The 26900-nt window shown below is 49.4% G+C and overlaps 3 protein-coding genes across 5 annotated transcripts in view; all 3 read left to right on the top strand.

Moving 5' to 3' along the window:
- Positions 1-3732, top strand: part of LOC135241630 (CD82 antigen-like) — a 29371-nt gene extending 25639 nt beyond the window's left edge. For both annotated transcript variants that reach the window (XM_064312173.1, XM_064312174.1), the window contains exon 9: positions 1117-3732. In XM_064312173.1, the coding sequence (XP_064168243.1) occupies positions 1117-1194 (78 nt within the window). In that variant the 3' untranslated portion in view covers positions 1195-3732. The remainder of the gene's footprint in view (positions 1-1116) is intronic.
- chka (choline kinase alpha) overlaps positions 1-26900 on the top strand; it is a 258102-nt gene that overhangs the window by 180840 nt on the left and 50362 nt on the right. The window lies entirely within an intron of this gene.
- Positions 5744-26900, top strand: part of LOC135241498 (tetraspanin-18B-like) — an 84777-nt gene continuing 63620 nt past the window's right edge. The window contains exon 1 of the mRNA XM_064311973.1: positions 5744-6317. The gene's annotated coding sequence lies outside the window, so the exon portion shown is untranslated. The remainder of the gene's footprint in view (positions 6318-26900) is intronic.

Here is a 26900-nt window from a genome sequence, read left to right as displayed (position 1 = left end):
GATTAAAATGGTGTTATGTGAAGTAATAATAGAACAGTTTTTCCTCATTTCCTGAAAGGCTGGAGATTCAAGGTTTTTTTATGACGCTGACAAAACTTTGTAGAAATCTCTTCGCTGTTCTTTATAGTATAGTTCTCTTTGGAATGGTTGTTGTGTTCTTGGAATTATTTTCTAGCTTGGGTGTGTTAAAGCCAGTGTTGTACTGCATATGTTGTGTAGTGCCCTGGGTGTGTTGTGTAGTGCATAGGGTGTGTTGTGCTCTGGGTGTGTTGTGTTGTGTAGTGCTCTAGGTGTGTTGTGTAGTGCACAGGGTGTGTTGTGTAGTGCTCTGGGTGTGTTGTGTAGTGCACAGGGTGTGTTGTGTAGTGCTCTGGGTGTGTTGTGTAGTGCACAGGGTGTGTTCTTTAGTGCTCTGGGTGTGTTGTGTAGTGCTCTGGGTGTGTTGTGTAGTGCCCTGGGTGTGTTGTGTAGTGCACAGTGTGTGTTGTGTAGTGCTCTGGTATGCTATTCAGTGCACAGGATGTGTTGTGTAGTGCCCTGGGTGTGTTGTGTTGTGTAGTGCTCTGGGTGTGTTGTGTAGTGCACAGGGTGTGTGATGTGTGTAGTGCACAGGGTGTGTTATGTTGTGTAGTCCTCTGGGTGTGTTGTGTAGTGCACAGGGTGTGTTGTGTAGTGCTCTGGGTGTGTTGTGTAGTGCACAGGGTGTGTTGTGTAGTGCTCTGGGTGTGTTGTATAGTGTATTGCATATGTTGTGTAGTGCCCTGGATGTGTTTTGTAGTGCTCTGGGTGTGTTGTGTAGTGCCCTGGGTGTGTTGTGTAGTGCACAGGGTGTGTTATGTTGTGTAGTGCTCTGGGTGTGTTGTGTAGTGCCCTGGGTGTGTTGTGTAGTGCACAGGGTGTGTTATGTTCTGTAGTGCACAGGGTGTGTTATGTTGTGTAGTGCTCTGGGTGTGTTGTGTAGTGCCCTGGGTGTGTTGTGTAGTGCACAGGGTGTGTTATGTTCTGTAGTGCACAGGGTGTGTTATGTTGTGTAGTGCTCTGGGTGTGTTGTGTAGTGCCCTGGATGTGTTGTGTAGAGCCACGGGTGTGTTGTGATCAGTGTTGTTTTCTTTGCAGCTGCTGGGGATCATTTTAGCCGTGTGCCTGTGCAAGAGTATCCACCAGGAGGACTACACCAAAGTGCCCAAATACTGAGGAGCCCAACTCACGTAGAGACACACACACACACACACACACGGACATGCACAAACAGCACACTCTTTGCCAAATCATTCACCCTCACTCTCTCTGGCTTGGCTCCCAGCACACAAGCTTGTAATCTGTCTGTGAAAGCTTCTGTAATTCTCTCTGTGTCAGCTTCTGTGATCTCTCTGTGAAACCTTCTGTAATTCTCTCTGTGAAAGCTTCTGTACTCTCTCTCTGAAAGCTCCTTCCAGTGCTGGGCCTCACAGGACTTTCACAGACCCTGACAGAGAGAGGGGGGGAGGGAGAGTTCAGGAACGTCAGCCAAACAAGTTCTTCACTTATTTCCAGAACTTCACTTATTTCCACTTACTGCTTTTTTTGTTTGTTTATATTTGAAACACACTAGATGTTGAGCGTTTGGTTTCTATTTTCAGTTTCAGCGCTTCTTGTGATTATTAGTCAGGTCCAGGTTTCCCGAGAGAGAGAGAGTACTTTCACAAAGAGTTATGAGCTGTTGATCAATGGTGCCGACTGGGTGGGCAGAGCTGTAGTTTGTGGGGGGGGTGGTTGGGAGGGCTGGGATGGGTGGGGGGGCTGAGTTTGGGGGAGGGGCTGGATCGGTAGGAGGGGCCTGGGGAAGTGTCAGTTGGTCAGAAAAAGCGCTCATTTGTCTGGCATTGTTATGGTGTGGCCATGGGAGTGTCTCGTTTAGAGAAGGGTGAGGCTGTGCAGGACGGGGCAGGGCGGGGTAGGGTAGGGTGGGACGGGGCACACGGCTTTGGGTAAAGCCTGGCCACACTTCTCCAGTGTCCGGCAGGCTCTGAGAGGGAAGCTTCCGGCTGTGGAGTCTGAGCTGGCAGGACATGAGAGACTCTCCCTCCATCACTGCCCCCTGGGGCCTGTTTCCACAGCCCAGCCAGCCCCCCCCCCCCACGGGCCTGGGAACTGGGGCAAAAGCCCCCGCCTACACACCCTCGCCCCCCAGCCCCCCAACCCCCGGCCCTTCACAGGACTTGCCCTGTCCTCCCAGGCTGCTGACTTCAGGGCAGCCATCGCCGGTCTCCATGGCAATGCTGTGTTTCCGTGCCGATGCCCCCCTCCTCCCCCCAAGTCAGGTCCGGCCTCGAAAGAATTGGATTTCCACCGAGAGAAAGTTTTCAAAAATTTTTTGCATGAAGTTCTTATGTTAATTATGTGTTTATGTATGTTTGTACTCTTATTTTAGTTTTTTTTTTTGTTTTTTAAAATTGTATATATATATTTGTTTGGAATAGTTGCGTATCTGGTTCTAAAAACGGTGCAGTCTGTTTTGCATGGGATGCAACTGTTGCGTTTCAGAAGGTTTATTGTTTTTCCCCTGCTGTGTGTGTGTGTGTGTGCGTGTGTGCGAGTGCATGTGTGTGAGTATGAGTCAGGTTGTGTGTGTGTGTGTGTGTGTGTGTGTGTGTGTGAGAATGCGTGTGTGTGCGTGTGCGTATGTGCGAGTGCATGTGTGTGAGTATGAGTCAGGTTGTGTGTGTGTGTGTGTGTGTGTGTGTGTGTGTGTGTGTGTGTGTGTGTGTGTGTGTGTGTGTGTGTGTGTGTGTGTGTGTGTGTGTGTGTGCGTGAGTGTGTGTGCATGTGCATGTGTGTGAGTATGAGTCAGGTTGTGTGTGTGTGTGTGTGTGAGTGTGTGTGTGTGTGAGTGAGTGTGTGTGTGTGCGTGTGCATGTGTGTGTTTAAAGATCAGAGCTCTGGCCAGCAGTGGCTTGCCGCAGTCTGTAGGGTAGAATCACAGGCTCCAGAGCCTTGCTGTAAGCAGCTATTAGAAGGAGCCCCTCCTTTCTTCTCCAAAAATGTCTTCTAACCGAAAGCCAGCGCCTTCCACTGCTCTGGCCTCTTTTTTTTGGGGGGGGGGGGGTCCCGTGGGCAGCTGGTGGATTTGTACCTCCTGATCTGTCACTCTTCTGGAATGCTCGGCAGGTCCCACCTTCCTGAGGCATGCTGGGAAGTTCCGTAGGGGGTCGCTGGCTTTGCGTTTTACGACTTCACAGGGTTAGGGTTAGGGTTAGGGTTCAGGTTGGTCGTGGTGCCAGCATTCCTTAAGCTACTCCTTTTACTTTTGCCCGATATTAGAATGTACCGTGCACAGAATTAAAAGTAAGTTTACTATATATAGCACAGCTGTAAAGGCAATTCATCCATAAATATTATGTCAGATAATTTCAATGTTTGATTTTCTTATAAATTGATTCATTGGTTAAAAATACTACTTTTCCAAGAGAAAATCCCTCAGATTCACCTGAATTACCTGGGATCGTCATAATTTATGTACAGTAAATGTTTCCAATTTTGAAATAACTGAATCGTTGTGAGTGTTTCATTTAGATGAAGGCTTTTTACTTATTTTAAATAATCATTTTTTTCCAGTTTCATTAACATATACAGTACAAAATAGTGAATTTATGAATCTTAATGTTTTTTTTGGAATAATGACTTTGTTTAAAAAACAAGAAATTCTGATAAATTGCTGGAAGTACAATAATAAATCAAACTCAGCCCAAATAATGATTGTCTCAGTCTGATTTTTATTGCAAAAATACGGTTTTAAATGAAATGTATTAAAATCTTTGTGCTTAAAAATACACACATGAATTAGTTTGACTTATGACAAGTTCATAACTCATCACCCAAAAATAACTGACAAATTTCATTTGTCCTTTTCTGATAATTGTATTCTTAAGTGAAAATAATGTATATTGTCTGTTAATGTAATCAGCAATGTTATAATTTGGCTGGAATTGCTGACCTTGTATGTTTCGTATTTCAGGGCAACCTCTATGCCCCAAGTGTACACAACAGTATTATTTCGGGATGTCCTTTGAGAAGGCATTTTACAAAGAATGTAATTACCTTTAAATTCCACAAGGTGGTGCCAACGCACTATATCGCAGGTCCAATTGTTAGAATTGTGAATGGAATCCTCAGCATGCTATTTATCGTGATTGACTTAGCCAGAGGTGGGCTGGGGTTTGTGCAGCTTTTAGTTTCTACCTGGCATAGTGAGATAATTAGCTGTGTACACAAATCCAGGTTTATTGTAGTTTGGATCAGTAAACTTCTCTTTTGACCAAAGAACAGTCTTGTCATGTAGAAATGCATTTATATGTATCTCAGATTATTAAATCTCTTTCCCTTGTGTAAAGTCGTACTGTAAGTACTTGCTTTGGGGTATTTTTTTTTTCATAACTGATTGTGAGGTGGTATGTGTATGTCTGTGTGTGTGCATGTGTATGTGTGGAATGCAGTACCACACATATCCAGGTGAGGGCAGTAAATGCATACAGTTTGTATTGGACAGACACACAGAGCTGGCTCCAGTCGGCAAAACAGAACATTGGCCGAAGTTTTTTTGGGGAGGAGAAACTCGTCTTTTTCACTTCCAAACTCCTGTTGTCAGTTCTCCTCCTCCAGTTCTCCTGGGGGGGGGGGGGCGGGGGGTTCAAGGAAAGTTAACATTCCATCTGCACTGTCAACCCCCACCCCCCAAACCCCCCCCCACCCCGGTCTGTTTTTTTGCTTTTTTTTTTTACTCGACTCCTGTTCTGTTGAAGTGTGTCATTCGGTGATCTTATCACCTGTGATATCGCACTTTCTACCGCACAGAACGCAGAGCAGACCGGACCGTGGGCCGGGCAGCCAGCCAAAGGTCCACCATTCGGAGGAATCTTCTGGAGCGCCAAAAAAACACAAAAAACCATCCCAGGGCCTTGACAGGCAGAACTGGGAAGAGGAGTGAAGTGGGGGGAAGTTGGGGGGAGGGGGGGGCAGGCAGGCAGGCTGTGGGATGGGGAGAGCAGTGAACTACGTATACAGTTCAGTGGGGGGGGGGGGGGGAGAGGAACGGGCGTGGGCAGGAAGTAAAAGTCCCGCCCCTTCCTGTTCCTGTTGTTCCTCTAACAGTGACAGGAGATGTTTGTCATCACCATGGTGACGGAAAAAACATCATCGTCAGACCCGGGATGGGGTGCTTTAAATGATCTAGCCTGTTCGACACCAGTAAAGTTCCTGCTCGTTATGGTAATTAGGAAGCTCTTAAACTTTAATTTGCTATCGACTGGTGTGAATTCACAGCTCACTGGTATTCAATCAACATTTGTCCTCAACATTGTCCTACAAGTAGACCCTAGCAATGCACTTTTTCACAAAGTTTGGTGGGTGTATTTCAGTGATAGCCTAACTTGCCAAGCTTTCTGGGTTTCCTTTTTGTGTTTGTGAAATAAAAAAATTGCTTTTAATTGAAGGCAAACAAGTACTCCATTGAGCCCTTCAAAGACACTTCAGTCAGTTACAATGCAGTGCAAGCTCATTCCACATAGCCAGGGGTCCTGGACAGCCAGCTGTTCTTCATTTTCCCTTTAAAAGCAGCAGCAAATTCAGATCCAAGAAACCAGGGCAGGCAGGTGAGTCCACTTTAATAAACGTAATTGGTCAATTAAGTGTTGAGTAACACCTGCAGACCCTGAGGCTGTGCAGGACCAGGACGTCAGGGAGGTGCTTCACAGAGCATTTAGTTGAGTTAGTTGGGTAACTACACTGAGTAAGACCCTGAAAAAACCTGAGTTATGCTGAGGTAAGAGGAGGAGGAAGAGGAGGAGAAGGATCCAGAATGTGGTGAAGGGGCACTGAAGTTAAACTCTGGAGGGAGTGGAGTCGCTGAAGGAAAGATTCGAGTAGTTTCCTTCCCCGGTGCAGACATACTCAAGTTCAAAATTGTACTTTTAAAGACATTCTTTTTAATAGTCCAGCAAAGGAGAGATGAGGCTACCTGGACCACTTCAAAGGCCAGGTTTTGGCAGCGTTTGTCTGCCCTTCTTTAAGAACGCAGAAGGCTTTCTGGCTGTTTACGCTCAGGGGGGACTGAGGAAACCCAGCTGTCCCGCTCTCACAGCGCGGGCCGTGTTCACGGCGGTTGTGAGAGACGGCGTGTGAGCGTCAGCGCGACGTACAGGAAGCGCGCGGGATGAAGACTGGGCCGGTCCCGGGACAGGAGCTGCAGCTAGGGGGGCGAACCCCGACTCGTTTCCTGCCCGTTCGGACGCTGGCGGACGACCTGATCCCGCGTCTCATTCACACCCTTCCTGAAGCCAGAGGTGAGGGGGCGGGGCCATGTCTGTTTCGGGCTCTCACTGCAAATTGGGCTCTTAATTATTCGATCGGCCCGACTCTTATGGGACCTGATATTATGGCTATCTTTACTGATAAGCTCACGAGTGACAGCTTAATTCTGCTCTTGTGTCCTTACAAGTGTTCTCAATCTCCAAAGGAATTGCTGTTGGTGTAAACGGCTTATTAGCTAATTGAAGCATTGAATTGTACTTGGTGGCAACAAAACCCTGCGCGCACACATACACACACACACACACACACACACACACAAAAATGCTTATTAGCCAAAAATAATTAAGTGAAACAATTAAGGATGAATACTCGCATTTACTTGTAAGTCAAAGTTAAGTACAAATGTTAATTAAATGCTGGCCAGATTGTATGTGTGTGTGTGTGCGTGTGAGAGAGGGACATAGAGAAGGGGAAGTGAGTGAGTGAGAAGTAGAGGAGTGGACTGTGAGAGAGAAGGGGGGAGTGTGTGAGTGAGAAGTAGAGGAGTGGACTGTGAGAGAGAAGGGGGGAGTGTGTGAGTGAGAAGTAGAGGAGTGGACTGTGAGAGAGAAGGGGGGAGTGTGTGAGTGAGAAGTAGAGGAGTGGACTGTGAGAGAGAAGGGGGAGTGTGTGAGTGAGCGGCTGGTGTTAGAGCGAGGAGAGTGTGAGGGAATGTGGGGGCTCTGGGGTGTTTTTTGGGGGGCACAGGACGTGGTGACAGCAGTGTTTGGCTCTGTGGTAGTGTGGGTTCCTGTGGGCTCCCTCGTGTCCAGGTGATAATTTGACGAGGAAGCTGGTTTGGGGGGGCCCCTGTGCCCACTGCCCCCCCAAAAAAAACTACAAACACGGGCATCCTGTGAGCTCTCAGAGGGGTGTTACCTGGCTCAGCCCCATTTTACCTGCCCCCCCCAGCCCCTACACATCCTGTTATGTTGGACGAATGTGACCCTGCTGACACCCCCCCGCCGCCCACCCCCACAGCTTGACTTCATGTCCAGTTTTGGGACAGGGAGAACATGACTCAAATGACCTGGCCTGGAAGAGTCTCCCGAACTCAGTGGGTTAACTGGTACACAGACATTAGTGTTATGTCCTGCCTTGATGGACTGCACAGCAAATCATTTCTGTGTTTACTGAAGCTGATACCCGATTGGATGGTTTTTTATACTGGTCAGTGACATCATAGTACCTGGCACATTCAAGAGAGGTCTTTCACCTCAATTTCCTGCCAGATAGTGACCTCACAATGCAAACACAAAATAATGCCCATTGAGCACAAAGTAGGGTGCAAGGTCCAAAAGGGTTGGACTCACTGGCTCGATTAATTTATAGGTATATCTTCGGCATAACATGTGATAAAACAATCACAGTGTCATCTTTCATTACCTTTAAAAGCCACCTTGGTGGATTGCTAATATAATGGCGGATATATCAAGACAGGTTTGCCTCTGAAAAAGTTTGTTTGCAAGTCTGTTAAAATTCTCTGAATTGATTGTGTAGTATTGGTGTAAATTTGTTTTCATTTCAGATTTAAAGGTTTATTCTTCTTAACTAGGCCTTTAGTGAAAATGGTTTTGTGCAGTTATGGGCTAACAGGGGAAATCGGGGGGTTTTAAAGGCTGAAAGTGAGGAAATCTGGTCACTGTAATTTAAAACGTGTGAAGAAGGAAGAATACGGTTTAAATTGTTAAAATGGTGAAATTTGAATTAATCTGTTTTTTTTTTATTTTATTGATTTGAGATGTAAAAAATTTAATTAAATAAAAAAAACCCACCAAGCATAATGAATCCCAGGGATTGTATCTGAAAAACATTGCAACGGATTAAAGGTGATTAAAGATTTCCAAATAAATACAATGTTCACTGGAGAAATTTTTGGACATTTTTCAGTTCAAATTCAATTACGAACCTTTGCTTTTTGGCGGCTTTCGTTCGTTTTGCGCCGTCTGTTCCACACGCTGACCGTCTGTCCAGAAACTACAAGGCGTAAGCGAAGAACTTTCCCCCAGGAGTCATAATGGCTTTCAGCACCTGGGGTCTGGGGTAATACCTGTGGTAATGCACCTGCCTGTCTGACATCACAGCACACCCGGCTGCTCAGTACTGCCTGCTCCATCGCTGCTGACCCAAGCCAGACCTCATCAGGTGTGGGGGTGACCCCCCTCATCAGGTGTGGGGGTGATTCTCCCCCACACACACACAGGGTTGGCCAGGGCATTGAGCTCTACTGCGTTGGTGTCCGGCTCTGATATCGTGGTTATGCGTGGGTTGTCAGGAGCTGCTGGGGGAAGGCGCAAACCACCCCGATCTCGGCGGGGACTGCGGCAAACTGTCTGGATGGAATTTACATTCACATTCAGCTCCAAAGTGTTTTTAGACCGCGCTCAGCTTTCACACACAATCCATTTATACACGGCTGATATTTACTGAAGCAATTCAGCTGCAGCGCTTTATCCCCTTTGGGAATTGAACTGGCAACCTCGGTTACAGCCAAAGCCAAGTTGTAGTGCTGTAACCATTATGCTGCATTGCCGCACTATTGATTTATTGCTTTAATAAATTGACAGGGATGTACAGGAAGGGTGATTTCCAGAGCTTATGGATAATAATTAAAAACAGAAGATGTAACAACAGTATTTTCATGCATCATTGTCACTGCCTACAAGGAAACAGAAATAAAAAAAACTGAATCTTAAAGTTCAAGAGGCCGCTTTCAGCAGTCTACTGCGATAAGATATAGTATTGTATTAAACCAAACCAGAGATCTACAATGCTCAGATACTATAAGCAGTGTATTAAACCAAACCACAAACCTACAATGCTAAGATACTATAAGCAGTGTATTAAACCAAACCACAAACCTACAATGCTAAGATACTATAAGCAGTGTATTAAACTAATCCACAGATCTACAATGCTAAGACTATAAGCAGTGTATTAAACCAATCCACAAGCATCCAACTCTAGTAAAGCACTCCATGCGGTGGAAAGAGCTAACTCAGTTAAGTCCATTTTTAACACAATTGTGTTTATTTGGAGTGATACATGCGCAACGCAGCTGATAATTATTGTGAAGCTAACAGAAAGAGGGAGAAAGTAATTAATTATCACTTTGCTTCACCAGAGCCAAGAATCAGACTCTTTCGCTAATGTTGCACGCAGGGCAGATCCACTGTGGGTGAACACATTACACAGCACAGCGAACCCTGCTGTGATGTTGCGTAGACGTTGTGGGATGTTGTGTAGTACGTTGTGAGGACGTTACCTGCCGGTGGCAGCCGCGAATGGTGGCATGCTGGTTAACAGAGTTTAATGAGCGCCGTACCTCATCGGACCTGCGTTCTGTAGTTGTTCCGATGACCTTCGGTGTGCGCTCATCGTACATCGCGTCGGACAAAAGCGTCCGCCAAACAAATGTAGTGTAACGTAACGTAGTGCGGGCCATGCTGTTGCTAGGCGCACGCGAGTCGTTGCTACGCCTGTCTCAGCGCGTTCAGCTCGCCGGGGCCCTGGCGGATCCCCTGTGGGCCTCCGGGGGGGGGGGGGGGGACAGGAAGCCAGAGGAACACGCGTGTGTTAATCGCAGCACGGGCCGCAGAGCTGTCAATCAAGGGGGCATGGAACACACCCCTCCCCCCCGTCTGGGTTTGTGGCACCCCGCACAGCACATAATCTCATTTCCTTCCCCCATGAGGAGAGAACACTGTGCGGTGGAGGGGGTGGGGTGGGGGTTGGGCAGACAGGGTTGAAGGGGGGGGGGGGTGATGTTTGGATTTGTCACGTCTGTTTCCATATCTTTAAGGACCACAATGGAAATAAGCCTTTTAGCTTTCTTGTGTTGTCCTTGACGGTTTTGTTTACCATCGGTACTTGTTGTTGTTCCTGCTTGAACTTCCTGTTGTATTTCTTTGATGTTCATCAAGTAAATTCAATCAATCAGTCAATCTGGGTCCATCGGCCTATTGATTGGAGTCATTGTTTGGCAGCTGTAGGTACCTGAATAAACCCAGATGTTATTTAGAGGCCCGTGGGTACATCCTCTCCCTCTCTTTAATTTACACTCTGTAATATTCTCGGTGTTATAATTGAGCTCTTAACCGTGTTTATCCAAGAAGGATCACATGCACTCTGTCAGAGTTGATTTTACACTGAACGCATTCATTTGCCGGCGTAGGCCCGAAGGACCGGCTATTTAAGTTCCAGCTGCAGGTGAGATCCCGGTTTGGCGGTTTGGCTGTTTTCCAGTGCGCCCAGCCGCAGGAGCTCCTCGAGCGAAGCAACGCCGATGGGTCTCGATGAAGACGTTACTGTCGCGCCGCGGAACAAAGGGTGACTGGCGCTCTGAAAATGCAAATCAGCGCCATTGTTGCGATCGGCGTGGTTTAAAAAAAAAAAATCGTGCTGTAAAAATCCAGAGGCGAGGCGATGGAGGCAGTGCTGGCTGCAGAGGGAATGTAGGAGGATGGTGGGGGGGGGGGGGGGGGGGAGTGGCGGCCCTGATGTAAGATGAGTTTGAGGGGACCCTGTGTTTGCTCCTCTCCGCCCCGCCCTCTGCTCTGCCCCCCCCGCTTCCCCTGCTCGGGACAGCAAACCCCCCCCCCCCCCCCCATTGCAGAGCAAGCCTGCAGAATTGCCCAGGAGGAGAAAGAGAGGGAGGGAGGGAGAAAGAGAGAAGGAGAAAGAGAAAGTGACAGAAAAAGAGATTGAGGGAGGGAGAGAGAACAGACAAAATGGTTTTTCAGCGGGTCGATGTTGCAGGGCTCTCCCGGGAGAGTAACGCTTAATCCGAACCGCAGCCTGTCACCGTCACCGGCCCGCGTCCATCAACGCCTCTCTCCTCTTCTGCCGCTCGCAAGGAAACAGCAACCTCTCCCCGGCTTCCCTGGCAGCGGAACACGCGCCTTTTGGTTTCGCAACCCAAACACACACAGAGGGCCTTGCACAATAGTCACCAGACTAGGGTCATGTTATCCAGGCAGAAAAAAAGAGATCTTTGAATGTTTTTGGATGAGTGTGTGTTTGGGTGGAGGGAGGGGGTTGGGGGCGGTAAGTCTCCATATGCAGAATCAGTATTGGCTGTGTGTGGGGTATAGATGCAACCTACTGTGCCCTGATTCTGGGGCAGGGCTTCCAGCCCCCTGCTGTAAACATGTCTTCCAGCCCCCTGCTGTAAACGTGGCTTCCAGCCCCCTGCTGTAAACATGGCTTCCAGCCCCCTGCAGTAACCATGGCTTTCAGCCCCCTGCTGTAAACATAGCTTCCAACCCCCTGCAGTAACCATGGCTTCCAGCCCCCTGCAGTAACCATGGCTTCCAGCCTCCTGCATTAACCATGGCTTCCAGCCCCCTGCTGTAAACATGGCTTCCAGCCCCCTGCTGCAAACATGGCTTCCAGCCTCCTGCTGCAAACATGGCTTCCAGCCCCCTGCTGTAAACATGGCTTCCAGCCTCCTGCAGTAACCACGGCTTCCAGCCTCCTGCAGTAACCACGGCTTCAAGCCTCCTGCGGTAAACATGGCTTCCAGCCTCCTGCAGTAACCATGGCTTCCAGCCTCCTGCAGTAACCATGGCTTCCAGCCCCCTGCAGTAACCATGGCTTCCAGCCCCCTGCTGTAAACATGGCTTCCTGCCTCCTGCAGTAACCATGGCTTCCAGCCTCCTGCAGTAACCATGGCTTCCAGCCCCCTGCTGTAAACATGGCTTCCAGCCTCCTGCAGTAACCATGGCTTCCAGCCTCCTGCAGTAAACATGGCTTCCAGCCTCCTGCAGTAAACATGGCTTCCAGCCAGCTCCTTGTGACCGGCCTAAATACAGACATCCATAAAGACCGTAAACAATAAGACTCCCCATTTCTCCTTGATTGTGTAACTTCATAAATTCTCACACACACACACACACACACACACACACACACACATGCACACACACACACACAGGGTTCTCTCAGCACAGTTACGCTTGGTGTGTGAAGCGCGGGTCCCTGACACACTTTTTAGAGAGGAAAGGGGCTCTAAAAACGGGGCCAGGCTTCCCTCCCCGCTCATCTCCGCTTCCTGATCGGGCCCCAGGAGGCCAAACTTTGGAGCGCTGACCCTCCATTTTGTTTTTTCTTTTTTTATGGGACGGGTCCGCTCAAGGCCCCTCTTCCTCTCGGGCCATCTGGGTTTGTTTTTTTTCGACTGAAGGATCCAATAATACTGTACAAAAACAGCGTCTGAGGGCAGATGTACGACTCCATTTCAAGAGCCCCCACCCCTTTGATGACGTTAGTCTCCCATCGCATGTGTACTATGAGACAATATCTTGAAAGAAATTGCAAAATTATCACCTTTCAATGAATATGATCATCTCCGGTGTGCCACATACCTTCAGGAAACATACTTCTCATTGTTTCTCCAAACATCACTAGAACAGCAGTTAGACGTTTTCTTCCGTTTGTTTTGTGTTTACACTGTTATCTCCTACGTTCTCACTAATCCTGGACGGTGCGAGACAGTCTTCTCACGTCGGTTTCGGTCTGGAATGTGTGAGATAGTAGTGAGATTAAGAAATGACTGTCACATGAAAGGCGTATAAAGTTTTTTTATTTAGTCTTTTATTTTTCCCGTAACTGAAATCAGTGAGTGCAGATGACCGTTTTTAAATTTCAGTCTTCTGTCAGCGAAGTGTGTCCTAAGTACAGACAGGGGGCACTTAACCTCAGGAAGCCCTGGGGTGCCCAGAAAGGTCACTGAGTTTGTCAATATTTAGGATTTTCACAAGGTGCCAGAACCGGGCTTTAATGGAGTGGCTGGTTCCTTTCCCCCCCCTTGACAGGTTTGATAATCCTGCCCATTAAAAGAACAGGAAGCAGGACAACAAAAAGGCGGCATTGTTCACTGCCCGTTCCTTTCAGGTGAAATAATCGGCTGCGCGTTTCATGCGAAACGGGTTGCGTTTGGAGTGCGTTTTTGATCGGGCGCGGTAAGGACGGGCCCTTCAGAAGCGTACGCGAAATGAAAGCGGGGCGGGAGATGAGAGAGCCAGGCCGCGGTGCCGATCCGATTAGAATAATTCAGGAGGCTGATCAGAGGGAGGAGCGGTAATGATATTCACCGGCGCGTTTTGGCGAGGTTCCAAGTGGCAAACAAGTGACGATGCAGTGCTGACCCGCTCTTGGCCAAAAACCAGAGCTTTCTAAATGCCCCGTGCGTCTCTCTTTCTGAGAGAACCGCTTTGAGCTGCACTCTGTGCATGAAAGGCGCTATATAAATAAAGTTCACTCATTCATACCATGCGAGAACCCAGCAAACGAGTAAGACCATTACATTTCCTGCATGGTGAAAAAGAAAGTTGCGTGGTGATGTAAACCCAAAGTCTGTACACACTGGGTTGCGAGACGGTGCCTGCCCAAAGCGGCGATAACGATGTGGAAAAAGCAGCTGCTCTACAGCGGGAGGTGCGATAGCGCGACCGTGTGTTGCTGTCGAGGTGCACGTTCTCACCCAATCTGGCGAGGACGCATCGGGACGCGCCAGCCCCCCGAAAACTGTCCACATGACAGGCTCTGTTATGTAAATAATTTAGACCGGTTCTGTCGGATAGATGCCTCTATGGGGATCATTATAGGGCCAAGTGGCAAACAAGTGACGTTGCCTACAACACTGCCAGCACCTGGTTGGATAGATGCACTGCGGTCCTATGTTTAGGCTTCCCGTTTTCAAACTGGAATAATGTGGTGGCCTGTTCATAAGCGTTCTCTTATTCCAACCTGAACTGTCCACTGAAATATGTTTCTGCAGACATTTGAGGCGAGAAACAGGCAATGTTGCTGAATCTTGATTCGTATTTCATCTGCGTCGCCTAGTTTGACAGTTTGAGCCGAGTTTTGTGAGCCGGGCGAGCTACGCTGGACGGACTCGTTTGCGTAGAATATGGTTTCTTTTATGCAAACGCATAACTGGTGAAGGCACCGCGCCACTCGCCGGGCTGCACCCATCATGCACTGCGCGGCCGCATCTCCTGCTCTCCAACAGAAAATGACCAGAATCAGAATGCGTCAGGTTGTGGCACTTTGGCGGGAATCGATGCGAATTTACCTTTAGGGCAGGGGTGCACAACTCCGGTCCTGGAGGGGCCGATCTGCGTGCTGGTTTTTGTTCCAACTGATTACCATTTCTTACAGCTCTATAAACTGCAACTGCTTCATTCCTGTTTTTGAGCACAGCACAATCTCTAGGACACACTTGCAGGCTGCTGCGGCTGTAGCTGGCGCTCATACACACGTCAGACCAGGATATGATTGGGCTAATTAAATAAATGTTGGCGAACGTCCGCACAAAATCCTGAAACGGGTTGGCCCTTGTTGTGCACCCCCTGCTTTAGGGCGAGCTTCCCCATTGGTCTACGGCCTACATATTTACAGCCTATCACAGTCAGAGGCCGTTAAAATGCGCCTGCGCGTGCTCCGCCCACTTCTCCCGCGTCTCCGGTTTAATCTGCGAGCTGCGAGCCGCATGCCGAGCTGGGGAAGTGACGACGGACTGTTCCGTCTCAAATCCCCGAGCCTGGCCGGGCTGATCCGGCGCCGGCGGACGCGCTGGAGCCCGAGAGGAAGTGCCCTGTCCGGGCGTTGCGCAACACCGCTGGAGCATCCTGTGGGAAATGTCCTGGGATCTTACGCACTTACAGTCCCAGGCGCACTGAGGTAACGTTGGGGGGATGTTGCGGCGACATTGAACGAGCGTTGTGGGAACGTTGTGGGGGCGTTGAGGTAGTGTTTGGGGGTGTTGCGGTAAACGTTGCTGGAGGGGTTGTGACAGTGTCGGGGAGTGTTGCAGTAACATTGAAGGAGCGTTGTGGGAACGTTGAGGGGGCGTTGAGGTAGTGTTTTGGGGTGTTGCGGTAAACGTTGCTGGAGGGGTTGTGACAGTGTCGGGGAGTGTTGCAGTAACATTGAAGGAGCGTTGTGGGAATGTTGTGGGGGCGCTGAGGTAACGTTGGGGGGTGTTGCGGCGACATCGAACGAGCGTTGTGGGAATGTTGTGGGGGCGTTGAGGTAGTGTTTGGGGGTGTTGCGGTAAACGTTGCTGGAGGGGTTGTGACAGTGTCGGGGAGTGTTGCAGTAACATTGAAGGAGTGTTGTGGGAACGTTGAGGGGGCGTTGTAGTCGCGTTATGGCCCCGGTCTAGAACTTCCCATGCTCAGCTTGGCGAGTGATTGATTGCAGGAAGTTTACCCAGCGTGGAGATGGCGGGAAGGCATTAGTGATGTCAGGGGAGGAAGTGACCCGTGTCGCCTGGACTGGATCCTGTTTCAGCGTGGGGGCAGGACGGGCGTGGTAACTGCTCCCCAGAGCAAAGGGAGAAGGGTTTTTGTCACAGCACTGCTTCAGTGGTTCTGACCCCAAGCAGACCCGGAAGGGCCCAGGGGTCTGTATCCATTACACAGTGTCCCCTACTCTCCCCCCACTAAGAGAGGGCCGGGAAGTTCTGGGGCCACCTGTGTTAAAAAACTTTACGCCTGGGACCATGCGCTAATGTCGGACGTTCGGTCAGGCGTAAATCTTCTGTCAGCTGCACAGATTTGGACGTTAACAATTGCACGATGTTGCTGAGGACTAACATGTCCGCCTTACACGGGTTAGGCCTAAGCTGAGCGGAATGTTGGCTGATGCATTGGTTGCTAGACTTACATTGTAATACGGAATCCCCCCCATATTGAAAATGCTGCTTTAATTATTGGACAGTCTTGTTTGAAAGGTTATCGCATAACTGTGCAAGAATGGACACAGCAGTTTACAATGTTCGCGCTTCTGGCTTGCATTGACACACACACACACGCACGCACGCATGCACATGCACACACACACACACGCACGCACGCATGCACATGCACACACACACACGCACGCACGCATGCACATGCACACACACACAAACAGCACACATACGCACACACACAAACACATACATACATACACACACACACACACACACAGACACATGCATTCAGACACACACACGCTGCCGCACACACACACACACACACAGACACACACATTCAGACACACACACGCTGCCGCACACACACACACACACACACACAGACACACGCATTCAGACACACACACACACGCTGCCGCACACACACACACACACACAGACACACGCATTCAGACACACACACGCACACTTACACACACACACACACACACACACACACACACACACACAGACACACGCATTCAGACACACACACACGCTGCCGCACACACACACACACACAGTCAAGTGGTGCTTCCTGCGTTGGCTGCTATCACTCTTGCGTGTCTCAACTATTTCACGTGAAACTGGTTTGATTTTGTTCATGATTATTCTCGCTATTGTGAAAGACTCTTGTGAAAGACTCTGTGTGTGTGTATGGAACATTTTGTATGAAAATACGGAACAAATTGCCTCCCGTATTGATTCAATAAAGAAGGAACGCACCATTTTATTCAATACAAAACAAGTCTGTCTCACAAGGGACAGTGCCCACTTGTAATTCCTGGGTGTAAAATGGGGTTGTAATGCCCTAGTGATTCCAATACAAGGTTTCTTCTTCTATTGATCTGCGTTTTAATTATTGCATTTGGACCATCATATAGGCTATCTTTGTTTTGAGCGAACTCATCAATAAATAAATGATTTTTTGCACCCGAAAAACACAGTTTTCTTCTCAGCTTTGCCTCAGCCGTTTTATAAGAAACCGGCTTTAATGCGAATTAGGAGGTCACACTTCTACGCAACTTAATTTTTCATGTGAAAGTCTGTCATAATTAGCACTCGACCAACATCTAGCTGGTGCAGCTGACGTCATTACATTACATTACATTTACATTACAGGCATTTAGCAGACGCTTTTATCCAGAGTGACTTGTATTGTATCCAGTTATACAGGTGGATATATACTGAAGCAATGCAGGTTAAGCACCTGGCTCCAGGGTACAACGGCAGCGTCCAACCGGGGAATCGAACCTGCGACCTTCAGGTTACAAGACCAACTCCTTAGCCATTACACTACACTGCCGTAGTAGTGTGTGTGTGCGTGTGTGTGTGCATGTGTGTGTGTGTGTGTGTGTGCACGTGTTTGTGTGCGCGTGTGTGTGTGTGTATGTGTATGTGTATGTGTGTGTGTGTGTGTGTGTGCGCGTGTGCATGTGTGTGCATGCGTGTGTGTGTGTGTGTATGTGTATGTGTATGTATATGTGTGTGTGTGTGTGTGCGCGTGTGCATGTGTGTGCATGCGTGTGTGTGTGTGTGCATGTGGGACAGGATGTGGGAGTCTGGGGTTCCTGTCAGAGCAGAGGTTCTGCTTTAAGCCTTTCTCCTGCCCCCCCCCCCCCCCACATCAGGTGGACTTGCCAAAACCTCTCAAGATACTTTCCTGCTCTCCACTGCAAAATGTCAATGGGGCACTCTCTCTCTCACTCTCTCTCTTTTCTCTCTCTCCATCTCCATCATACACAAGCATAGTAACGCAATACATCAATAAGTAAAAGTTTCGATAACTCTTGAAATTGCTATTAAGTGTTTTATATTTATAGTAACACATTTCAGCGGTCAGTGCGACCTTCAGTCTGCGGCAGGATGAAGTAGGGCTGTTGTTCCAGACACAGCAGCAGCCAAGAGGAAAAAACTGCAGAGCTCCCTAAAGAGAAGCGAGAGGCTATTTCCTGGTGTCCAGGTGAGGGGAGAGAGTTCCTGTCCTTGTATAAAGATAATTCCCAGACCTGAGATGCCTGTCACATCGCATCCGCCTCTCATCATGAGGGGGCAATAAGGCCAAGAGCCCCTCCGAGTGCTAGCAGGAAAACTTCCGGCACTCTCCGTCCTCTCTGTCTAACGGCCAATCGGACGGGACCCTCAGTCAGCCGAGTGCACCATGCCCCAGGTGACCTCACGCCTCAGGTGTATTCGGTCACAAACGGTCTGATTGGCTGTGCTGTGAGCTGAGCTCGGTCTGATTGGCTGTGTTGTGAGCTGAGCTCAGTCTGATTGGCTGTGTTGTGAGCTGAGCTCAGTCTGATTTGCTGTGCTATGAGCTGAGCTCAAGCTGATTGGCTGTGCCGTGAGCTGAGCTCAAGCTGATTGGCTGTGCCGTGAGCTGAGCTCAAGCTGATTGGCTGTGCCGTGAGCTGAGCTCATGCTGATTGGCTGTGCCGTGAGCTGAGCTCAAGCTGATTGGCTGTGCTGTGAGCTGTCGCCAGTGCTAGCCCAGCTCAGGAGGCCCCTGTCGGAGGATGACCTCATCCTTACAGTGGAAACGTTTCCAGAAATTCATCTGGATTATTCTACAAAATCCCCCCCGATATGTCAGCGCGCTGTCAGCAGTCCAGCACAGGTTCCGTATATCTTACGCTACAGGACTTAAACGGCCCCTGTGTGTAACGTTCAACCCTTTCAGGAAGTCGGGTTTAAAGGGATCTGTCTGCAGAGAGCAGCATTTTCAGCAATCAGGCTTTAAAGTATTGAAATCTGGTGTCGTTACATAGTTCTGCATTGCACATATGTATATGATTTTAGTATACTTAAAAGGTAACATCGGCCATTTTAACTTTTTTGTACAACCGAAGAACTTAGCAAAGAGCACTCTAACATTAGCTGCTTTTTAAACAAAAATGTCAGAAAGAACCCTATAATTACAAGTAAATTGTGTTCCATTTATTTTGGAATTGCTCGCTAATAAGTGTTATTAAATGAGCGTTTTACAAGCGGTGAGTGAAAGCCAGGGGCTGCATGAGGCGGAGAAAACAACTGATTGTGAGCGAAGCCTTTTTTACGCTGCTGTAGCCGCCCAGCCGTGGAGACGCTAGCTGACCGTAGCGCTGATGGCGCTCTATTGAGCTTGATTCCTACATTACCTCGTTCACAGGTCTGTGGGCTGGGCTGTACCAGCTGAAACGTACGCAGCCATGTTCAGGTTGCTAGCCCCCAACCCGCCAGCAAACGCAAGGTTCCGATCGAAGTGTTCTTGTGATGTTGGCATCGTAATGCCATGGCAACACCGGAACACCATGGCAACACTGCTGTGATGCGTGCGCTGGGCAGGTGGTCAGTGCACATGCTCAGAGCAATCAGAAAGATTTGAGTTGTGTGTGCTGGACTGGGCTGGGCTGGCCTGGGCTGGGCTGGGCTGGGCTGAGCTGGGCTGGGCTGGGCTGCTATCCGCACCTGCACCTATTCACATGAATTCTGTCCTCTCTACCTCCCTTCTCTCCTCCTTACCAAACTGCAGAGTCCTGTTTCTGTGCCAAAAACTTCTCTGAAAACAAAGACAGTTACACTACTGAGCCTCATGCATATTCATTAGTGTGGGACATCGCAAGTAACACAGTACAATACGCAGGTAGGAAATGAATGTGCATCCTATCGTTTCTACTGGAAACCGATTTGCGAGCCAAACTACCAATGGTGTAAAAACATCAATTGTGCATTCGTTCTTTCAGGGCAAATATGGGGCAAGTGAAACTTAAGAGAAGATTCTCTTTCTTGTAGAAGTGAGCTTGCTGTTGCCAAACTTTCTTTTGCTGTTATTGACACAGAAAAAGAAACTGAAATCAAACAGTCACAGCATTCAAAAACTTCACAACATTGCTCGCACTGTTTCCTGAAACTTCGGTCAGTATCAGCAGACTGACGGTCTTTCCGTGCTGTCCTTGTGAGTGATGAAAGTACCGATTGTAGTTCGAAGAGCCAGCTAAGCCTTTTATATCAGATTTGATTTTGCAAGGCACATACTTTTTTTTTTTCATTTTCTGATGATCTGGCCATCCATATTCATGTGTCCATGGGGAACGCTTTGTATAAATATACCCACTGCGAGCCGAGATGCCTCTGGCCCCCTCCCACGATCAATACTAAAGCTGTTCCTCGTTCCGAGGGCGAATGCTTCATTTCTTTAGGCTGACACGAGGATTAGGAAGGAAAAATGTATGACAAATCGACCCTTTTTTCCGCAACCCCCCGCCCGCCCCCCCCACCCCACCCCCCCGTTCCCAGGTGCAGGTATTTCATCCTGCCTGGCTTTGCTTTTGGCCTTAAAATCAGATCAGCAACAAGTTCAGACCAAAGAAACCGGATGAGACGAGTCATCGACTGTGTAAATCACTTTCTTTGGTTGATCACTTAAGTGCTAATGAGTAATGGCAGAAACCAGCGCCCCCTGCAGTTCTCCACAGGCAGCGCTGGACACTGCTGTCCACAGTGTGAATGTGGCGGCCGCTGACGTGAGGCGTTGTCGTTTCGCTTTCTTAACCTGGCGCACGGGGGGGCGCGGGCGATGCCCACTCGCCAGCCAACGCCCCAGAGGAGCTCGTGTCTTTAACGGAGATGAACGAGGGATCGGGGGGAGAAAGCTGCGGGCTGTTGGGGGATGTTTGGGAGCGTGCTCAGTGGAGTCCCTGTGTTTTTTTTTTCTATCCACTTCTTCTCCCTCGTCTGGCTTTCATTACCGCGGGTCAGTGAGAGCGCTGGCTCTGCTCCAATCAGAGAGAGCGAGAGAGAGGGGAGGGGGGAGAGAGCGAAAGTGGGGGGGGAAGAGAGAGCGAAAGTGGGGGGGGAGAAAGAGGAAGTTTGAGGGGTGCAGCGTTGTGTGTGTGTGTGTAAGAGATTGAAAAAGAGGGAAAGTACAGAGTGCAAACAAGGAAAAGAAAAGAGATGGAGAGAGAGAGAGAAAATGAGAGATGTGATGAGGCAGAGAGACTGAAAGGGAGTCAGAGAATGAGAGACAGAGAGGAGAGAGGAGAGAGAGAGAGGAGGGAGGAATATATGGGGAGAGAGAATTCTTCAGAGGAATTAGAGGCAAGGTGCATTATGGGCATTGATCCTCTAACTTCTCTCTTCAGGAGCACCACAAAAAAAACCTTGGTCAGTTGAACCCAGAGGAACCACCAAAAGCACCAGCGAGTACGCACTGTGTGCGCTACCCAGCGAGTACGCACTGTGTGCGGCACCCAGTGAGTACGCACTGTGTGCGCTACCCAGCGAGTACGCACTGTGTGCGGCACCCAGTGAGTACGCACTGTGTGCGGCACCCAGTGAGTACGCACTGTGTGCGCTACCCAGCGAGTACGCACTGTGTGCGGCACCCAGCGAGTACGCACTGTGTGCGGCACCCAGCGAGTACGCACTGTGAGCGGCACCCAGTGAGTACGCACTGTGTGTGGTACCCAGCGAGTACGCACTGTGTGCGGTACCCAGCGAGTACGCACTGTGTGCGGTACCCAGCGAGTACGCACTGTGTGCGGAACCCAGCGAGTACGCACTGTGTGTGTTACCCAGCGAGTACGCACTGTGTGCGGCACCCAGTGAGTACGCACTGTGTGCGGCACCCAGCGAGTATGCACTGTGTGCGGTACCCAGCGAGTATGCACTGTGTGCGGTACCCAGCGAGTACGCACTGTGTGCGGAACCCAGCGAGTACGCACTGTGTGTGGGACCCAGGGATCACCAGGCCAAGCCAAATTAAAAGGACTGCATTCATGCCCGTTTCATGACTTCAACCACATGGGGGACGTGATACAGCGGGTTCCCAAAAAAAAGGCACTGCTGTCCCTGTATTCAGCACCATATGCCCAACATCAAGCGATTGCTCTCCTCCCCGTTAAATGAGATTAAATGAGCTAATTTCTGTCAGAGTCCTGGCGTGGGTATCGTCTCCTCTCCTCTCGCTGCCAGCTGAAGTATGAAAGGTGCTTGAAGGACAGGCAGTTAGCTGCCGGCTTTTATTTGCCGGATGTTGTTTTGTGTCCAGTCGGCTGTGCAGAGGGGTGCGCTAATTAATTTGGACGTCGTTTGAGAGCCGAGGGGGTGGGGGGGGGGGAGCAGGGGTGGGGGTGGTGTCAGGGGGGGGCGGGGGAGGGGGTTTAGTGGTGCACCCTGCTCTGAATCCAGACGGTTTTTTTAGGTCAGGTTTCGGCGATGGCCCGTTTTAGTGGCAGAGGGAGTCTGTCCCGGATCTGGCTGTGCCTTAGGCCGTGTCCCACTGCCCCCTCGTCTTCGTGGTGGGGGAGGGGAGGGCAGGGGAGGGGCAGTGTCTGGAGGGGCGGCGGAGACCGGTGACCCCTCCCTCGTCTCCATAGTAACGGGTCAGGGTACTCCCACCCCGCCCAGGATACGGTGTGTAGCTGTCAGCACTACATGTGTACAGTGACAGGATTCTGAAACGGGGCGGGGGGTGAACACCTTGTCACATCCCATGAAAATCCAAATTAGCCCTGAGTCTGCGACTCGCCCCAACTCTCTCAGCCAATCACAGAGCCAGATGAACTGCAGGATTAAGTGAGTGATTGGGGAAGGGGGGGGGGCTGGTTTCTCTGGGCTCTGGCCTGATACCATTGTCTCTGTATGCCATGATGTAGCAGGTTTTTTTTGGGTGTGAAAGCTTTCCTCTGGTCTGGCTGCACTCTCTGATCTGATGGAGTCCCCACTGTTCCTCTTCCTCTGTGCCAGCAGCTCGGCCTGCGAGTTTGGGCTTCACGAGCTGGGATGGGCCCGGACTGAAAAATCATTCGGAAAACATGTCAAACAAGTTCCTGCGTGTGACTTGCGTCCGTTTCCATCAGTATTTCTTGAATTATCTTGCTTTGGTTACTAAAATGCCTTGCAAGGATATTCTCAGTGATCTGCAGCCGCATTTTTAAATCTCACCGTTATCTACAGAGTTAAAGTATTTGAAATGCATGTATGACCCAGGCCTGTGCGTAAAAGCCTCTGCTGTTTCTACAAGGCAAAGGGATTTTGAGTGACAGTCCCCTGTGTGTCATTCCTGTAAAGGACTGAATTTAAATCAACTGTCACTTTTCCGTGGACAGACCCGGCTGGAAAAACAGAGCTGTTGCATTCTGGGAGCCTTAATCCAGGGATATAGATTTAGAGGCTATAAATTCAAGTGCAGATGCAAATACACACAAATATATGCTCCTCATTTTTTTCTGACAAGTCTTGACAGACGGCATTCATTCGGTCCACACAACCGACAGTGTCTTATGCCTATAATCCCCCCCAAGCTGAGCCAAGGTATGCACTCTGGGGGGGGGGGGGGGGAGCATTTAAATGGCTGCTGCGTTAGAAAGATCCTCAGCAAGCCCTTCACTCTAGAGCCTCTAGAGCTACTGTTCAGACATACATGCCTAATCCCCACGAGCTGCACTGAGACACACAATCCCCACCAGCTGCACTGGTACACACAATCCCCACAAGCTGCATTGAGACACACAATCCCCCCGAGCTGCACTGATACACACAATCCCCACAAGCTGCACGGATACACACAATCCCCACAAGCTGCACTGATACACACAATCCCCGCAAGCTGCACTGAGACACACAATCCCCACGAGCTGCACTGAGACACACAATCCCCCAGAGCTGCACGGATACACACAATCCCCACAAGCTGCACAGATACACACAATCCCATGAGCTGCACTGATACACACAATCCCCACAAGCTGCACTGATACACACAATCCCCACAAGCTGCACTGATACACACAATCCCCACGAGCTGCACTGATACACACAAGCTGCACTGATACACACAATCCCCACGAGCTGCACTGAGACACACAATCCCCACCAGCTGCACTGAGACACACAATCCCCACCAGCTGCACTGAGACACACAATCCCCACAAGCTGCACTGAGACACACAATCCCCACCAGCTGCACTGAGACACACAATCCCCACGAGCTGCACTGAGACACACAATCCCCACGAGCTGCACTGATACACACAATCCCCACGAGCTGCACTGATACACACTATTACAAACTGATACACACAGACACTTTCAATACCACGCGGTCGGCCCTTTTGTTTTCAGACGCCCCCACCTCCGCCCGCTCACACACCCACCCACCTCCACCCTCCACCCCCCCCCCCGAGAGACGTCCCAGAAGACCCGGCGCCGTGTCAGAGGGCTCCATCTCGCAGTCGAGATTCCAGACTTTTCCGTTTGGCTTCCTTCCATCATTTCCTTCCACCGCCAGGTTTCTGACGGGAAATTTTAAAACAGGAAATAAATAAAAAAAAAACACATTAGAACAAAAAAAAAAAAAAAACACACTACGGTAAAGATATACATATATAGTTTATATATTTCGATTTAAGCTCGTTAGAGCGTTTAAATTTTCGATAAAATGATTTTTATCAAGCGTGGAAAGTGTTCTCCATTTGCTGTCTAGCGCGTGACAGGAAGCAGGACGCAGGGCAGGGAACAATGACTGTTTTTAAAAGCGTGTCGGAAAGATACTTCCCCTGGCGTGTCTGCCGGGATTTTCGCGCAGCGCTTCAGTAGAAAGGCCGAACGCATTCTGTGTCCACACGCACGTCCCTCGCTTGTTTGTTTGGTTTCCATGCGCGGAGCAGCACCCTTCCCCGCTTTCCGGGCGTAGACTGCCCAACGAGGAGGAGTACGCCAGGCCAGGGAAACGCAGGAAGGCTCACGGGTCCTCCAAAGCCAAAAGCCTCCGTTGGCATGGCGACGGTGAGGTCATAGAGAGCATGTGAGGTGCCGAGCTTCCTCATCCCAAAAAACAAGCCGTACCACAACGTCACAATCTGCCATAAAAGACAAATATGTCCAATGTTATTTATTTATTTATTGGTAATTAATACTGATATGATTTCAAATTGGGTGATCATTTTTCAATCTATTTTGACACGGAGGCAGTGCACCGCAGAACCTCCCCTTTATTGCCATTAAGCAGATACTCTCATCCAGAGCGTTTTACAGTGGCTCTGTGACACCCCCATTCCTATCATGCTTGCAGCAGTTTACCTGTGCCCAGGTGATAGTGACAGCTGTATTTTACTTCGTGCTCTACATCCCCTGCAGAGCTGCAGTGCAGGAGGTGTTCCAGAGTGGGTCATTGGGCCTTGTGTGTGTGTGTGTGTGTGTGTGTGTGGGGGGGGGGTCACATCCCTTAAGGATGTGACTAGATCCCCATGCTTTACGCGTGTTCTTTTTATGCACACCCGCTAAGTGCACGGGTATGGATGGGTGGGCGGGTCAGTTTGCCGTGGAAACGTCGCCCCCCCCCCCCGTTTCTCCGTGTCCACGGCTCTAGGGAACGCGGTGAAATTAAGAGCGCCCGTCACTGAGGCGGATGAGGTCGCCACGGTGGCGTTCCCGTGGCAACGGCTGTTTAGCGCTCAGCGCCTGCACGTGCGCGTCGCCTCGTTTCCGTTTCCACGGATTGCCGATAAACACGGAGGCCTCCACTCGAGATTCGCATGCTGGGATAGGCTTCAGCACCCCCCGCCGACTCTGTCCAGGATAAGCGGGTATAGGTATTGGATGGATGGGACTGTTATCTACAGAGTTAAAGTATTTCAAATACATGTCTGAGCCAGGCCTGTGCGTAAAAGCCTCTGCTGTTTCTATAAGGCAAAGGTTTTGAGTGACAGTCCCCTGTGTGTTGTCTTTGTCAACCATCTTCCAACAAACTGTTGGACCACCTTGCATCGATCTAGTATTTTTAAATATTTTATTTTCAGGATCCCTATGTTCTGTTTGGAGGCTAATTGCCTCTTTCCTCCCTTTTCTCCTCTTTTTCTATTACTCCTTTTTCTCTCCTGTCATCTCCCACTCCTCCATTCTTCATTTAGGCATGGTATAGGCAATTCCATTATTTTTTTTGCTGGAAAGTGTAATAAGGCCAAACCCAGGAGCTCTCTGTCATAGTCACTTCGGTAAGAGATTAAATTATAAGTAGGGCTCTTTGAATCCCATAGAAACTATTTTTATGCTCTGTTGGCTTCATGGGGGGAAAAAAAGTATTTTTCATTTGCATGCTTTCCCCGTCGGGTCTGTGATTTAGCATGCCCTCTCGCCCCAGTTTTACAGTCCATCCGCACCCTGTTTTAAACACGTCTCGTAAACCACAACTGCTGGAAATTAACCTGCCATTTATCTGACCGCTGCGAGACGTCTGGGCTTCGCGCGCCACGCCGGTCGGAACTGACAGTTTGTCTTCCGCGCACGAGCGCGTGCCCGGCTCTCCGTTTCACAGAGTCTTCTTCCGAAAGACAGACCATTCCAGCGGCAGCCAAACGCGCTGAATTCCGATTATCCGTTAGGGGAAAAAAAGAAAGGCTTTGATTTTTGTGAGCTGCCGCGTTATGATTCAGAACGGAGGCTTTGACGTTGTCAGGAGAGAATGTTTTGTTCTTTTATTCTGAGGCCGATCAATGCAAGGACGCGTTTCCCTCCCACGCTAAAGATAGCACTGCGCAGTTTTTTTTTAAATCAAAAACGAGCCTCTTGGTTTATAAAAGAAGTATGCGTAATACTGTTGTTGTTTTTTTTTTTACAGCATGTGTTAATCATCGCTGGAGTAGAGGAGAAACGTGCTTTAATTTGTTCTTGTTTCCCCGCCGCGACCTGTCATTTCTCCGACAGGAGACTGGAAACCGCTTTAATTATGGAAGCTCCCCCTCCGGCAGTCGCGTCTGTATTGTTAGGGGTAATTAGCGACGTGTTTTCTGGAGGGTAAACAATTTAATAAAAGGAAGGAGGCAATAATGTAAGCTCGGGAAGCAAGGTGTGT

This window comes from Anguilla rostrata, chromosome 16 (assembly GCF_018555375.3).
Source record: "Anguilla rostrata isolate EN2019 chromosome 16, ASM1855537v3, whole genome shotgun sequence".
Classification (NCBI taxonomy): domain Eukaryota; kingdom Metazoa; phylum Chordata; class Actinopteri; order Anguilliformes; family Anguillidae; genus Anguilla; species Anguilla rostrata.
Note: the sequence above shows the minus strand (reverse complement) of the source record. Positions and strands in the feature narration are given on the sequence as shown.